This window comes from Semicossyphus pulcher, unplaced genomic scaffold (assembly GCF_022749685.1).
Source record: "Semicossyphus pulcher isolate SPU_LCO1_2020_fin unplaced genomic scaffold, fSemPul1.0.p SCAF_9, whole genome shotgun sequence".
In the NCBI taxonomy this organism is placed as follows: Eukaryota; Metazoa; Chordata; class Actinopteri; order Labriformes; family Labridae; genus Semicossyphus; species Semicossyphus pulcher.
The window spans coordinates 19651653-19665968 of NW_027211770.1; the positions used below are offsets into that span (position 1 = coordinate 19651653).

Genomic DNA, 14316 nt, shown 5'->3' on the forward strand with positions numbered 1-14316 from the left:
CTGTGGATCATATTATTGCATTGTGTTCACGTGATTGTTTCAAAAAGTCACATGACTGTCTAAAAGTCTCATTCCACCAAAACATGAAGTGGTTAGCATGTCAGCTTGTACGCAGTTAAGGTGACGGTTGGATTTGAATATTGAATGAACCTTCAGGACATGCCAGAGTTTCTATCCGGATCCTGTAAGGTGAGATAATCTCCTCTGCAGTGCTCTGAATGACGCGACAATAGAATATGTGTGAGTCAGCTAAATGACAGGAGCAGGTGTCATTGATAAGTTATATTTGGCTGTTTGAAATGCTTCCTGGGACTGTTGTAAACTGATTTTTATTGAATTTAAAGTCTGGATATTTTTTGTTTCTAGATAAAATGGCGTTGTCGTTGCCATCATTTGCACTTCTAGCCCTTGTTTTCCTCACAGCAGAAGTGACCCTCTCTACAGGTAACACAACACACAACAAAACAGCTGATTTAGGTTGCAGTAGTCCATATTTTGTATCCTTTTTGGTGCTTGCATGTAAAGTTAAACATACAACAAATAAAAAAATGTTTTTAGGACTTCTTCTTCTTCTTCTTCTTCTTCCAGGAAGTAATAAATGTGTTGCCAGAAAATTTGGCCATGACTCTGTGGTGTGTGAGTGTAATGCAACATACTGTGACAGTGTTGGGTCGGTCACTTTGCCTCCTCTGGGTCAGTACTCCTCCTACCTGAGCAGCATGGCAGGCAGCAGACTAGAAGCAGCCCAGGGTCAGGTCCAGGTGAATGGCACAGGGGCAGGTGAGTGATGTGGGACTTTTACTGGCTTATCTGTGGTGTTCAGGTGTAGAGAATCTCCTTTTGTTATTATGTGTGTCGTTCAGACCTCAGGTTGACCATCGTTCCCTACCAGAAGTACCAGGAGATCAGGGGATTCGGCGGAGCTATGACAGATGCAGCAGCCATCAACATCCTGTCTCTGTCTGCTGGAGCACAGGACCAGCTGCTGAGACAGTACTTCTCCCCTGAAGGTACACTGAAATGAGCCACCTGAAACCACTGGTAGCTACTACCAAAACTACTACCTGTCTGTTAACAGTGTAATAATAGATCAAACATGCATAATGTGACCACAAATCAAAGGAATATCCAGGAATGAGATACAATTGTTATTATTACATTGTTTTATGTTGAGCTTAAACACATAGAAACCAGTGTTTTATAAAACGGGATGCTATGCAATATAATGACACATGATGACACATTCCACACCTCCTGTAAAAGGTGTCTATATGTGCAGGTTAGCACATTATTAGCAGCATCCACATTGTCCAGTATCACTTATACCAGCTGCTATAAGGACAGAGCTTTATGGTTTAAAAAATGTTATTGTTTTAATGGTGTTTTCATTATTGATATTCCACAAGTCTGAAAGAACTAGGTCTTTATATGTTTAAAAAAAAAGAAATACTTCACTGTAACTCTTCCTAATTAGTGTAACTACCATATCAAGTGGATTTAAAACAGTACCTTTCAGATGTAAGCAGTTATATGGACATTTTAGGTACCTCCAGTAAAGATGTATTTCATGTTATGGTGTTTATACATACATCAGCATCCAATTACAGGTGCCCACAAGTTGGAGTTATTGACAAACGCGTGAATAAACTTATGTCTTCTTAAAGCTACATTATAGTGTATTATAAGCCAATTTTGATGGTAATTTGACCAGAATAAATAAGTAGCATTGCCAATCTTTGTTTTTCATAATTTGACAGCAAAAAGAAAGCATCTGTATACAGAAACAAAAGAGCCAATATGTGTCATTAATCCTTTTAAGGATGCCCCCAGTTCACAGACCAAACCCAGATAGAGTCTGTACAACGTTAAAGTCACTTAATGATGATATTGTATTATCAGCCAGCCTCAGTGTTTATTGATGCAATGTCTCTCTCAGGTATCGGCTACAGCGTGGTGCGTGTGCCCATAGCCAGCTGTGACTTCTCCACCCGTCTGTACACATACGCCGACACACCCGGTGACTACGACCTGGATAATTTCACTCTGGCTCCTGAGGACGTCCACATGAAGGTCTGTCTCTTCTCCCACTGTCACACACACACAAACACGCACACACACACTCTCACTCTCTCCCCCTCCTCCACCTCCTCTCCTCAGATCCCTCTCCTGCAGCGTGCTCAGGCCTTGTCTCCTCGCCCCTTGTCTCTGCTGGCCAGTGCTTGGAGCGCCCCCGCCTGGATGAAAACTAACGGTGCACTCACAGGAAAGGGATCCTTGAAAGGCCAGCCTGGGGGCAAAGAGTACAAAACCTGGGCTCAGTATTATATCAGGTGACATGTTAAGCCCAACCTGAGTGTGATGTCACATGGTGGTAACGTTTGATGTGAGGGAATCTCATTTTGGCAGCCTTTTTTTCCTTTCCTCTTAGGTTCCTTGAAGAGTATGCTAAATATAACTTGACCTTCTGGGCTTTGACCACAGGGAATGAGCCCACTGCAGGACAGATGACACACTACAGGTATCTCCTTATGTTATATTAAACAGAATTAACCATCATCACAGCTCCTATAGTTCATAACAGACTGAAAAGTATCTCTGCCTCGCTGCAGTTTCCAGGCTCTGGGCTTCACTCCTGAGGAGCAGAGGGACTGGGTGGCTCTGGACCTGGGCCCTGCTCTGCATGCTTCGTCACATCCACACACACACATCCTCATACTGGATGACAACCGCCTGCTGCTGCCGCACTGGGCCAAAGTGGTGAGTCCAAGGACAGAGAGAAAGAGAGGCAAAGTCATGGTGAACTTTGATTTACCTGAGGCTGCACTTTCACTTAGTATAAGGGACAAAAATAGATGAATCAACAGTAAAATATAGAATGTGTGATACAGGTTAAAAGATTTTATGCTGGCGTAAAGATAAAATAGGTATATGTATAATATATGTATAATGTGTTGCAAAGCTGCTGTAGAATTAAAGGAGTTTTTACCAGTTTCACTTCTTTGTTCTCTGGAGGAAAGAGTCTAAAATTACCAACGTATCAGACAGGAACCAACCTTGAAGAAAAGTGTTTGTGCTGTAGCTGAGATATGTTTTTGTCTTTCAAAAAGACTTCGTCTAAGAAACAGATTTTTGCAGGGTTATCAAAGTTGAATTTAAGACGTTTTAGGACCACATAGAATTCAGTTTAATACATGATTGACGAAATATGAAAGCATGAAGGAAAGGGACGATAGGTAGTGACCATACAGCCTATAATTATGTGTTATTATATAACATTTCTTCAGTATTTCCTAGAACAACAAACTTGAGGATTATTATTCAATTGTTCTAAGGCAACTTGTTCCTGGTTAAACAGCATAACTTTTATAGAAGGATTATCCAGTTACAAATAATGAACTGATTTAGGTTCTGTACAGTTTTTTGTAGTTTGTAGCTGTAGGCTGTCTCGCTTTATCCTGTCATAGGACGAATAAACTGTTTTTTACTCATATTACTGCATACAGCAAGCAAGAGAACAATATACACTCACCGGCCACTTCATTAGGTACACCTGTACAATCTAATGCAGCTCAATACAACAGCACTGCCGTAGATTCTGCTTTTAGGAAGTTTAGTTTGTGTCGACTTTTGTTTTGTTGAGAGTCACAAGTTTCTGCATTCAATGATGTTTATTACTGAGGCCAAAGTTAAAGGTGGTGTTGTACTGATCTAAATTATATTGAGATGTGTCCCAATGTTGTCCTCCCTATTTACATACATGAGGGGGCCAGAGTATTAGAAACACCTCTGAATATAAAGCAGCTCAGTACAGCCCCACCACCAGTTATGACCATGATGCTGAAATGTCATTGAATCAACACGTCTATGACAGCTTAGAAAAAAGCCTGTACATTACAGGCAACAGAAAAGCAAATCTTATGGCTGAGCTGGTGTAGTGGATTACATTAGATTTTCCAGGTGTACCTAATGAAGTGGCAGGTGAGTTGTATATTGTATGTTAAAGTAATGATCTTGAAGATCTCAGATTTGTTCTCTTTGGCGGTTCCTATGGCGATAAACGCTAATTGCGGGAGCACACTTCCCAGATATCCAAACAGTGTTGCATGTGTGACGTCCACGGTCGGCCCCGGTTGTAACTCTTGATTTTCCTCGCTGACGGTCGCTTTCCTTTTCAGACTGTTTGCCTTCATCTGAGCGTCGAGTTTCTTTCTTTTTCTTTGTATTTTCACTTATTTTTGAAGTTGTATCTGTAGTCATCCATCTTTCTTTGTTTGTTCAGCCATAGTAGATTACTGTTTACTCGCAACACTCGCAGAGACCGGAAAAGCAGCTGCTTAGCTCCGCCTACCCTCCATGGCAGACCAAACACTGCTGGCTGATGGAAAACGCGCCACTAACTGGGCGCCGCTTGTGATTTTTGCCATGAAAGTCGCCACAGACACCCAGTCTGTAATTCTGCAAATACAAATGCTTTCATCAGCCATTGTGTTACCTCATTCGCCGATAGTGACTTAACAGACATTTATTTACATGACAAACCTTCAAGATTATTACTTTTAAAGTATATTATATGTAGTATACTATATTTAATGTTTTTACCTTTTCAGTACCTGCAGATACCCTGCAAAATATGACATTGGTAAAAACTTGTTTTGTCTCTCCAGGTCCTAAGTGACATTCACGCAGGAAAGTACATTCACGGTGTAGCAGTTCACTGGTACCTTGACGGCCTTGTCCCAGCTGAGATAAGCCTGGGAGCCACTCATCACCTGTACCCGGAGTATTACCTGTTTGGCACAGAGGCGTGTTCTGGCTGGAGCCCACTCGACAGAGGGGTGAAGCTGGGTAGCTGGGACAGGGCTGAACAGTACGCACACGACATTATCGAGGTGAGATGATCTCTGTTTATGCATGAGGGTTATGCCTGTTCAGTCACATCCAGTAAAACAGATGTGAGATCTGACAGGCTGGGAGCTGTTCCCAAAAAGGTGAATCACCTCCCTCCATGCTGCAGTGCAGGTTTACAAGTTAAACTCCGCTGCACAAACTGCCTGCAGGCCATCAAAGCAAGCTGGGACTGGTGTTTAGTTTCTCCTGTCTTCACTCTCACTCAAAGGAAACTAGACTCCCTCTATTCTATCCATTTTGCATGGGCGCATTCAGACTGTAGACATCTTGAGAATCAGGAGGGATTTGTTTATGTAGATGTGTTGTCCTTGTGACATTTAAATGAAACAGCAGGCAGCGGTCCAAAGGATTCATTTAAAGACAACAACACCTCTTACAACAAAGCTACAAAGCACCGACTAGACTCTAACCTGTGGGTGTTTTTCTTTCTCCATGACAGGACTTAAATCATTATGTGGTGGGTTGGACGGACTGGAACCTGGCGTTGGACCAAACTGGTGGGCCAAACTGGGTGAAAAACTTTGTAGACAGCCCTGTTATAGTGGATGCAAAGCGTGATGTCTTCTACAAGCAGCCGAGCTTCTATAGCATGGCTCACTTCAGGTAGAAAACTGCACTTCACATAATCGTTGTTACACTCGTTTTCCACTTGTTCTTTTATAATAAAAAGGCAGTCTAATGATATAACCCCACCTTTGTACACAGTAAGTTCCTGTGGGAGGGGTCCCAGAGAGTGGGCGTGTCCGCCAGTCAAGAAACTGACCTTGAATATTCGGCCTTCATCAGACCGGATGGCTCAGTGGTGCTCATCGTACTCAACAGGTACAAAATGTGACCGGAGTTTTAATTTGTAAATAACAGGAAGTTCGATCTACTGAACTTTGTTTTTGTTTCTTTTAGGTCGTCATCAGTGATTAAGTTTGAAGTCTGGGATCCGGCTGTGGGCTACATCCCCTTCACGGCTCCGGCTCATTCATTGATCACACTCGCTTGGAACACACACTGATTATTGATACCCGTTCAGCATGACACAAATCTCACCGCCCAAAACACAATGACTTTTAGTGCTTGGTTGCACTGTTTTTTTATCTGCCGTGTTATCCTGCACAGCTTCAGTCATTTCAGTGGTCACTTAAATTAACCTCAACAAACCAGGAATAACCTCACTTCATATGATTTTTATGCACTCATCAGGAAAGGTAGCTGAAGGGAATGAATGTAGAAATTCACCAGACTGACCTGAGCTGAAGCGGAGCTGGTGCCTTGATTTGCAGATAAAAAGAAGCATGAAGCGTCCTCACCATCTCTTTAATCATATAAATAATGTACAGAATTTGTAAATGCTTCTGTTGCTATTTAATCTTTTAATTTTGAATAAAGTGCATGTTGTTAAGTATATCGTGTTAATCTAATGTTTTAAAGACCCCCTCCAGTGAAAAGTTTTTAACACCTCCATGTGGTGTTTTTCATGAGCTACATATCGGGGACAACATAAGCAGTCATCTCCATGGCTGGGCCTGTCTGCTTTTAAACTGCAGTGTACCAAGGACAGGCTGAACAGCACGTTTTCAGATTGGCAGGTTTGTGATGTCACAAACCTAAGGAGCCAATCCCGTTAATGGACGGGATGACACCATGCATATCATTATGTGCAACCTATGGTGACCACTTCGGCGATGCCCGTGTAGTAATTTTTGCAAAGACACTACTGAGTACTAACGTTTATTGTTTTGTTTTCGAGACGGGCAGTTGTAAATGTTCATAGTGGGCGGGGCCTATGCAGATTCAGGAATGTATAATGAGGGAGAAGGAGGAGATGCCTTGGGAGGATTTTCACAAGGTATTTTGCAGAAAAATATCAGACACTATTATTTCAAGCAGAGCTTTTTAAATGCCTTGAAACATGACTGTAGCCGGGCTTTAAGTATCTCTGGGTGAGAAATGTATTCTGTTGAAAAAAACAATTCAACGGTCCATTTTTTTGTCAATTTATTAATACATCATAGACATTTTTTTCATATATATAATATACAGTTTGATAACCAGGTATTTCACATTTGTGTTTCCATTCTCAATTTTTTCCTTTGCAAACCATAAGTTGTTGGACTAAAATTATTTACATCAAAAAGAAAAAGTGATAAAAATGTGAAACAAAGGACAGTCATAAACAGAGGAATAAAATGACAGAGGGATGCCATCTGTTTAGAATATATACACCAGGAGGAAGAGGTTTCAATCTAAAGCGTTTGATGATGGGCCGAGATCCAAAGATTTTTTTATTTTCTTTCCCTTACCTGTAGGACATTTAATTGTTTTTATGGTGCTGAAAGCCGGAAGGAATCCTGTGCTTTCACTCGATGTCACAGCTTCCATGTGTCGCCTTTAAACAGCAGCGGCGAAGAGTCCGATCAACATCTTCCTGATACAGTCTCACAAAATTAAACATTATTAAACCCGTCATAAACATTTCATTTATTGCAGGGGTGTAGGTGTTTGTATTGTCAGGTCCATACCATGTAGAGTCCAAGAGTTAAAGTAACCCTACTGTATTCCTTTAGGCCGTACGGGGCTCAGTTGCAGGATTTTGCTAATTTTCCCAATGAGTAAAGAGGGCATGGTGTATGATATAAAGTCTGGCATTTCCTCACAATAGTGTATCGCAGCAGTGCATTTCAAGAAAGATGGAAACGGAGTTTGCTTGAGAGGTGGAAGTAGAGAAGACATGGGCTCGATCATTATCAAACTAGGCTGGTTTGTTATTAGGCAAAGAAAGAAAAGAGATCCAGCAGACCTCAGGTGGCTGTTAAGACGTCCGTATGGGAATCTGTATACATGATGGAAGAGAAAGGCGTTAAAATAAAAAATAAAAATACAAAAAATATCAGACCGAGATGATTATGACTGCAACGGAGATGAAGAGAGGAGAGCGAGAAGCGTTTTCGTCTTCTCTGTGTGTTGTTGGATGTGGGCGAGGAGAAGCGAGGGATGACACAGGTGGGTGTCTCAGAAGGACCATCTCTCCTGTGTGCGGGGGTCCATGGAGAGGGAGGGGGACTCTGACGGGGGCTGGCTGCTGCTGTCTTCTCCGTTCAAACTCTTCCTACACACTGGACATGTGTCATGCTGTGTGGCCACAGAGCAGAATATAGATAGCATTAGCTTTGGGCAGTTTTTTCGCTGGAGTTTTAAACAAGTGGAGATTTTATTTTAGCCCCATTTTACATGAAGCGGAGGCTGTTTTTATGTCAAATATACCCCATTTTCCCCACTGCTACTTCTCTTCAATCAGCATTGAAACAATGTACTTCTGATTTAACTACATGTGGCACGTTTGACATCGTGTAGATTTGCACTCTACTGTAGTCAACACATCAATAACACATCAGTGAGCACACAGCTGCAGTGGGCGACATGTTATGTCATGTCATTTAAATACACGCAGAACATGTTTGTTTTGTTTTATCATTCGTGGCCCACAATCAAACACTAAAAATAGCTCCCCTCCACTCTTATACTTCTGTCACATAAAAGCTGACATGGTGCCAAATCTACAGAGCACAGCTGCTTCAGGAAGTTAGGGTTTGTGGGTTGTTTCGATATGAGTAATCAAGGAGCCAAAGCACGTGATCAATATGCCCGCAAGCCAATCCCCTCATATACAGTGTATCGGTCATAAATGACCGATTTCATGAGTTTATAACACCATCTTTGTTGTGACTCACCATTTCCAGCCATGGTACTATACAGTCTGAATGAAAGAAGTGGTTACAGGGTAGCTGTCTGACTGGCTCTCCCACAGCAAAGTCCTCTTTGCACACTGGACATTCCATACAGCAGTCTACAGGAGAGAAGGGAGAGAGGAGACTTTAAAGGAGGGTATTATGCAAATTTCAAAGCGTCATATTTCACTCTGATACCTGTGGAGTAGTTTAGCATAATCTACAGTTTAAAAAACTCATCATTTTTCTCTCACTGGTGCTCTGTGCAGGCCCTCATACAGCCTCTGCCTGAAACAACACAGTCAGCTCTGTCCCTTTAAGAAACCCCGCCCCTACAAGCACACTTTCTTCTGATTGGCCAGCTCTCTGAAGCCTGCTGAGGCTGCACTTTGTCACAAAGTGCAGCGTGTAGAAGAAACTGTGTGAAACCTGGCCTTCACAGCGGCCTGCAGACTGAGCTGAGAAGCCTGGAGAGATTACTCTAACATACTTTTACCTACAGATTTGAAACTTCCAAAATTGTAATATACATGTCTTAAAATGTGAAACCGCATAATAGCCCCTCTTTAAAGAGTCAGTACTTTCTTATCTCTCCAACAACAGTCCTGTAAAGCCGTGCTGCTTTACTAACCACACAGTTACAGCCGAGTTGCAAAATAGGACAGCATACACAGAAGAGGAAGTCAAGAAGAACACATCCACAAGAAAAAACTGGGGAGCTCAAAGACCACAGAGCCAACAAGCGTCATCTCGGTGTAATTTATGGAACAAACTGATGATACTCTGAAGGTTAATGGACATTTCGCCCCAAACAGACACAGTTTCAGAGGCTTTTCTTGGCAGGCAGCAACAGAGAATAAACACAAGTGGCTTTTCAGGTTGTTAGTAACTGCTGCACTATGCAAGCAAGCAAGTATTTACATAATGAGCTATGTGTAATTAGAAGCTTTCTTTGATTACTCTGTCACTAGTTAGTACAGCTTTAATGGGTAAGAAGAGTTAAATGGTACAACATGATATAAAATGAGTTATAGTAATGCCTTTATATACAAACGTAGTAACATGTTTACATACTACACGCCAACCTAAGCTGTGTGTACGAGGCTAATTATCTTAATACAGCTGTTGAATAAACAGGTTTAAACCGCTTTTGCTATGTCTTTAAGCAATATGGTAATACTGCAACAGGACAAACATGGCGAGAGAAGGTTCAAGAAGGTCAAAGAAGAAAGGAAACACTGACCTGCTTGTTCCTGAGAGATATTGACAGTTGGGAGAGAAGAGATCTTCTCTTTCTCTGCTGGAGGAGGTCCTGTGTTCTCCAACTGACCTAGTAACTACACACACACACAAACACGCACACACACATTTGTAAATTACATAGAACCTAAAAGTTGACATTATGTCACGGTTAAGTTCTAGAAAGTTTGATTTACCTGCGTTATCACAGCGTCTAACCCTCCCTGTCCCCAAGCGTAATCCCCTGGGTTTGAGTGCAGCATCCCCGTCCTGACAGGGACACGGACACCACACGTTAATAAGAGATAGAACCAACACTGTGATGCTAGCACCAACACTATAACATTAGCACTAACACTGTGACACTACTGTAATGTCTTCTCTTACCATGACAGGGGAGGGGAGCCAGGGACTCCAGAGTTGGCAAAGAGACCAGCAAGAAACTGTTGTACAATCCTGAGACGCAGACAGAAAATAGACAACTGTTAATGTCATCGCCAAAAATAAGAGCAGTTCGCACTGTAAGCCCAAAAATAGCACTGTCATTATTATAAGTGGGAGTATGCAAAGAGGAGAAGAGAGCCAAGAGGATGTAAGAAAGAACTAATCAGCTCCTACTCACCCTTCCACAGCAGGCGAGCGGTCCGGTCGACTGCTGCCTCTGGAGCGGTATCTCCTCTGGCTGTGCAGGCGAGGGGGACGCCCCGGACCCCAGTGTTCCCCGGCTCCTAGTAGACCCCCCATAGGTCCCCCGAGCCCTGCTGGGACTGACCCCCCGATTGGTCCCCCTCCCAAACCCCCAAGGTCGCTGAGACTCCCCAAGCGCCCTCCAGGGAGCCGAGGTTCTGAGTCGGGCGTGTCGCCGTCTGTTGTGAATGGCCGCTCCAGTAACAACAGGTGCCATAGCTACAGGGACGATGGGATTGGACAAAGGGGGAGAAAGGAAAGGGTTTTGAGGAAGAGAATTTGTGTTATGAAGGATGATAAAACAAACATCGTGATGGAAAAACAGGGGAAGCCAACACACAGGTAAGTGGAGAAGAAGGCAGAGGAAACAGGAGGACAAGTTCATCAAAATATAAAAAATGATTGCCCCCATTCCCTACCATATTTTCCCTCAAATCTCTCAGATCATCTCGTACCTCTGCAAACTGTGTGGCTGTCTCATCTAGCCCGTTAGAGCCACCCTCTAGGAGACTGAGGAAAAAAGACACACAAGGCGACAAAAGACACAATATCAGCAACCTCCACTGAACCTTATACAATTAGCTAGCTTGATGAAAATCTGCACGCTAATGCTATAAGCTTCTACAGCGCCACACTGAGATAAGATCAGATAAAATAACACTTTATAAACTGTTCACAGGGAAATGTGTGCTGCATCACAAGCTCCACATATCATCACAGTAAAATAAAACATATAGGAACATTGAAAATAAGTGCTTGCTTTTGTTCCAGACTAACATTAAAAGGCCTTATAGGCCGGGCGTCTGAGGACGTGAGATAAGTAGGTAGAATAATGTATGTTTCTTACCTGGAGTCTTCCGTTACTTCTTCTATGAACCCTGATTCACACCTTGGACAGATGTACTCCTGCGAAGAGTCACCACAAAGGCAGAGTCACACAGGAGTCACACAGGTTAGGAGCAACGTTCATAATTACTTCCGAGAAACCAAGGTGACACATCCAAATTGTTTTGTTCGACCTACAGTTCGGAGATTTACTGAATACAGTATTCACCGCCCTTAGACCTTTCCACCTGTACAGTGTTAGAATCTGGAGTTTAAAAACTTATTTATTGTTTTACAGTTTGAGCAGACCAAAAAGCAGACATCTGTTGAACGCACAAGTTAACCTGTAGCCATTGGTTGCGCCTTATCTTAGTTAGCTTTTCATATAATTATTGCAAATAACTTAAATACCATTTATTACGTCCCCCCACCCACTTCTAAATTATGGATTATTTTGTCTTGGTCCATTACATAGAACCTAAATAAAATCCACTATAATTTTCTGTTTTATCATAAAAACTTAGGCACTGTATGTATATTATATAATGATATTTATATTTTGTTGCCTAGCCCTTGAAGTTAATCATTAAAACAATGTGGCAACTACTTTTATAAACAAAACAACGCTTTGTCAGTTTCGGTTTGTGAGGATATTTCAGTCAAATTTCTATGGCGGCCAGTGTTGTATGAATGCAGCCTAGGAGGTAGAGCTGGTCTGCCAACCACACCTAACATGTACAGTGTTTTAGAAAGCACCGCACCAGAATGAGGAAGACAGTACTGCTAGTTTGTAGAGCAGGATCATATCTTGTCTCCTAAGTGTAAGATAGGGTTTCTCATGGTAACAGGATTGAAGTGGGGTCATTTTAGAGACACATTGCCACTGGGTTAGGAGAGATTAGACTGATAGGTTTGTTTTATAACAGATGTTGAGGAAAAAGTAGGTCACGAAATGAGGGATCTTAAACCAGGGATAAGGTCAAAATCAATTGAGAAAACAAACTATTTTAGTTATATTTCATTTTAACCATTGACAGGTTATTATATTGGTTATAATAATGGACACATGACTGAGAGGTGGGCTTTTGGACATACTGTAGTAGTGTGGGGTGATAAACCCGGCGCTGTTGCAGACAGTTGGCTCAGTGAAGACATGCCACAGGATTGAGTGTGCCTGAGACAAGCAGGCCAGTTTAGAGACCGTGACAGGGCAGGCTGGAATTACCCTCAACCATAGCATAAAAATAAGCTGACGACAAATAATCTGGTGGACTGACTGACTGAGAAAACGACTGGTAGCCATATACACAATGTTATATAGGCTACACTCGGGTGACCTTTATAAAAGATATATTTCATCCAATTCATATTTATTTAAAAAAATTACCTGAAAAGGTGTTTCTCCTACTTATGTGTTGGAAAGCGTCCTTTGGAAAGCATATGCTGTTGTAGTGTTCTGACCAGACCTGAATTTATATTTTAATATATTTTGTTTTGCTTTGTGTCACATTTCTTTTAACGTTTTTAATGCTCTGTTTTTAACTGTGTAAAACACTTGATGTATCTTCACTTTGCTTTTTAATGTCTTGTTTTATAACGTGTTTCTTGCTTATGTTGTCTTGTGTAAAGCCCTTTGAATCGTCTTGTTGCTGAAATGAGCTATATAAATAAACTTGCCTTGCCTTAAATAAATTACATTTATATTTATAATCATATATTCTATCATATATTACACAAATCACTTGCTGGGTATTATTTAATAATGGAAAAAATGCCCATCACATTTTTTTTTTAAAACAAAAGCTGATATGTTCATGAAACAAAAGAGCTTCTTTTGTGAACCCAACTAGACTAGACTAGACTCATGCTTAAATATATAATTTTACTATTAAACACTCCTATGAAAAACAGCAGATCGTCACATTAGGTAGGGATGCTGGACCTAAAACGTTTTGGACAATTACAACTACAATTTAAAAGACAAAACAAACAATAGGTTGAATCAAGACATCTCTAGAAAAGTCCCAACAAAACCATGTTAACCTTCAAGAGGCCATGTCTTACTATTGGGCTGTTGTTTAAAACTGAATTAGGTTTGGCTCTGTATACCTAATAAGTAGCAGATGGGTGTAACTAGAAAATTTCTATTTAACATCTTGAGGTCTGGCAAGCTGCTGGTCAAGTCCGCTGTTCTCACTTCTGACTCTAAAACTGAAACTAAAAACGATGTGTTTATGTTCTGGAGAATTCCCCAAACTCGCCCTGACAGAAGTATGATTATAAGAAACAAAAACTGAAAACAAAAATAACCCTTGGTCAGACAACGCAAGTTAATGCTGCCTAATAAACAAAAAAGACAAGGCAATAACAGAGACCCTCTTCTCTCAGCTGTTAGTGTTGTTTTGTGCAAAACACAATATCCCCTAGCTGTCAAAGGAAGGCGTCAAGCACAATTATTTTGACCTAATTGACTTTATAAGCAAGACAAATAAAACCAGTCCATATGTGAATTTCATGTCTGATTTTTAACGAAGACATTCACGAGTGTCACGAGTTTATTTAGTGAGTTAACAACAACAAACGGCGCTAGCTGCTAACTGGCTAGCTAGTGTTTAGCTGTAGCAGGTAAGCGAAACAAACGGTGTTTCACAGAAACGCTGACTTGTCAACCGCACATATTGGACATGACAGTGTGATAGGCAAAGAAAGAAATATATATGCCTTACCGGGAGTTTGGGGTTCACTTCTCCCTTACAACAGTGACAGAAAAACCGATGCGGTGGAACAGCCGCAGCCTCCGCCATCTTCCCCAGACCAGCACAAACACTGACGTCGGTCCTCCACAAACTGAAGACAGCTGTCCGCCTCCAGCCCAGCATGCACCGCGGCACCGCCGGGCCAATCTGAGCGAGCCGAGCCGAGGACCGGAAGTGTTCAT

The 14316-nt window shown here is 41.7% G+C and overlaps 2 protein-coding genes across 2 annotated transcripts; one reads left to right on the top strand and one right to left on the bottom strand.

Annotated features, from left to right (window-relative positions):
• Nucleotides 1-72: 72 nt before the first annotated feature.
• On the top strand, nucleotides 73-6286 carry gba1 (glucosylceramidase beta 1). Its single transcript, XM_069656941.1, has 12 exons — nucleotides 73-189; nucleotides 367-444; nucleotides 589-780; nucleotides 864-1010; nucleotides 1937-2070; nucleotides 2158-2330; nucleotides 2429-2518; nucleotides 2610-2757; nucleotides 4665-4889; nucleotides 5348-5511; nucleotides 5614-5730; nucleotides 5809-6286. Exons 2-12 carry the CDS (start codon nucleotides 372-374, stop codon nucleotides 5912-5914), a joined length of 1569 nt encoding a protein of 522 aa, XP_069513042.1. The 5' UTR covers nucleotides 73-189; nucleotides 367-371; the 3' UTR covers nucleotides 5915-6286.
• Nucleotides 6287-6889: 603 nt separating this feature from the next.
• Nucleotides 6890-14257, bottom strand: rnf115a (ring finger protein 115a). Its single transcript, XM_069656944.1, has 9 exons — nucleotides 14105-14257; nucleotides 11401-11459; nucleotides 11009-11063; nucleotides 10489-10772; nucleotides 10254-10322; nucleotides 10064-10136; nucleotides 9871-9964; nucleotides 8631-8746; nucleotides 6890-8031 (listed from the first exon to the last, which is right to left on the bottom strand). The coding sequence occupies exons 1-9, from the start codon at nucleotides 14255-14257 to the stop codon at nucleotides 7912-7914; spliced, it is 1023 nt and encodes a 340-aa protein (XP_069513045.1). The 3' UTR covers nucleotides 6890-7911.
• Nucleotides 14258-14316: the final 59 nt, after the last annotated feature.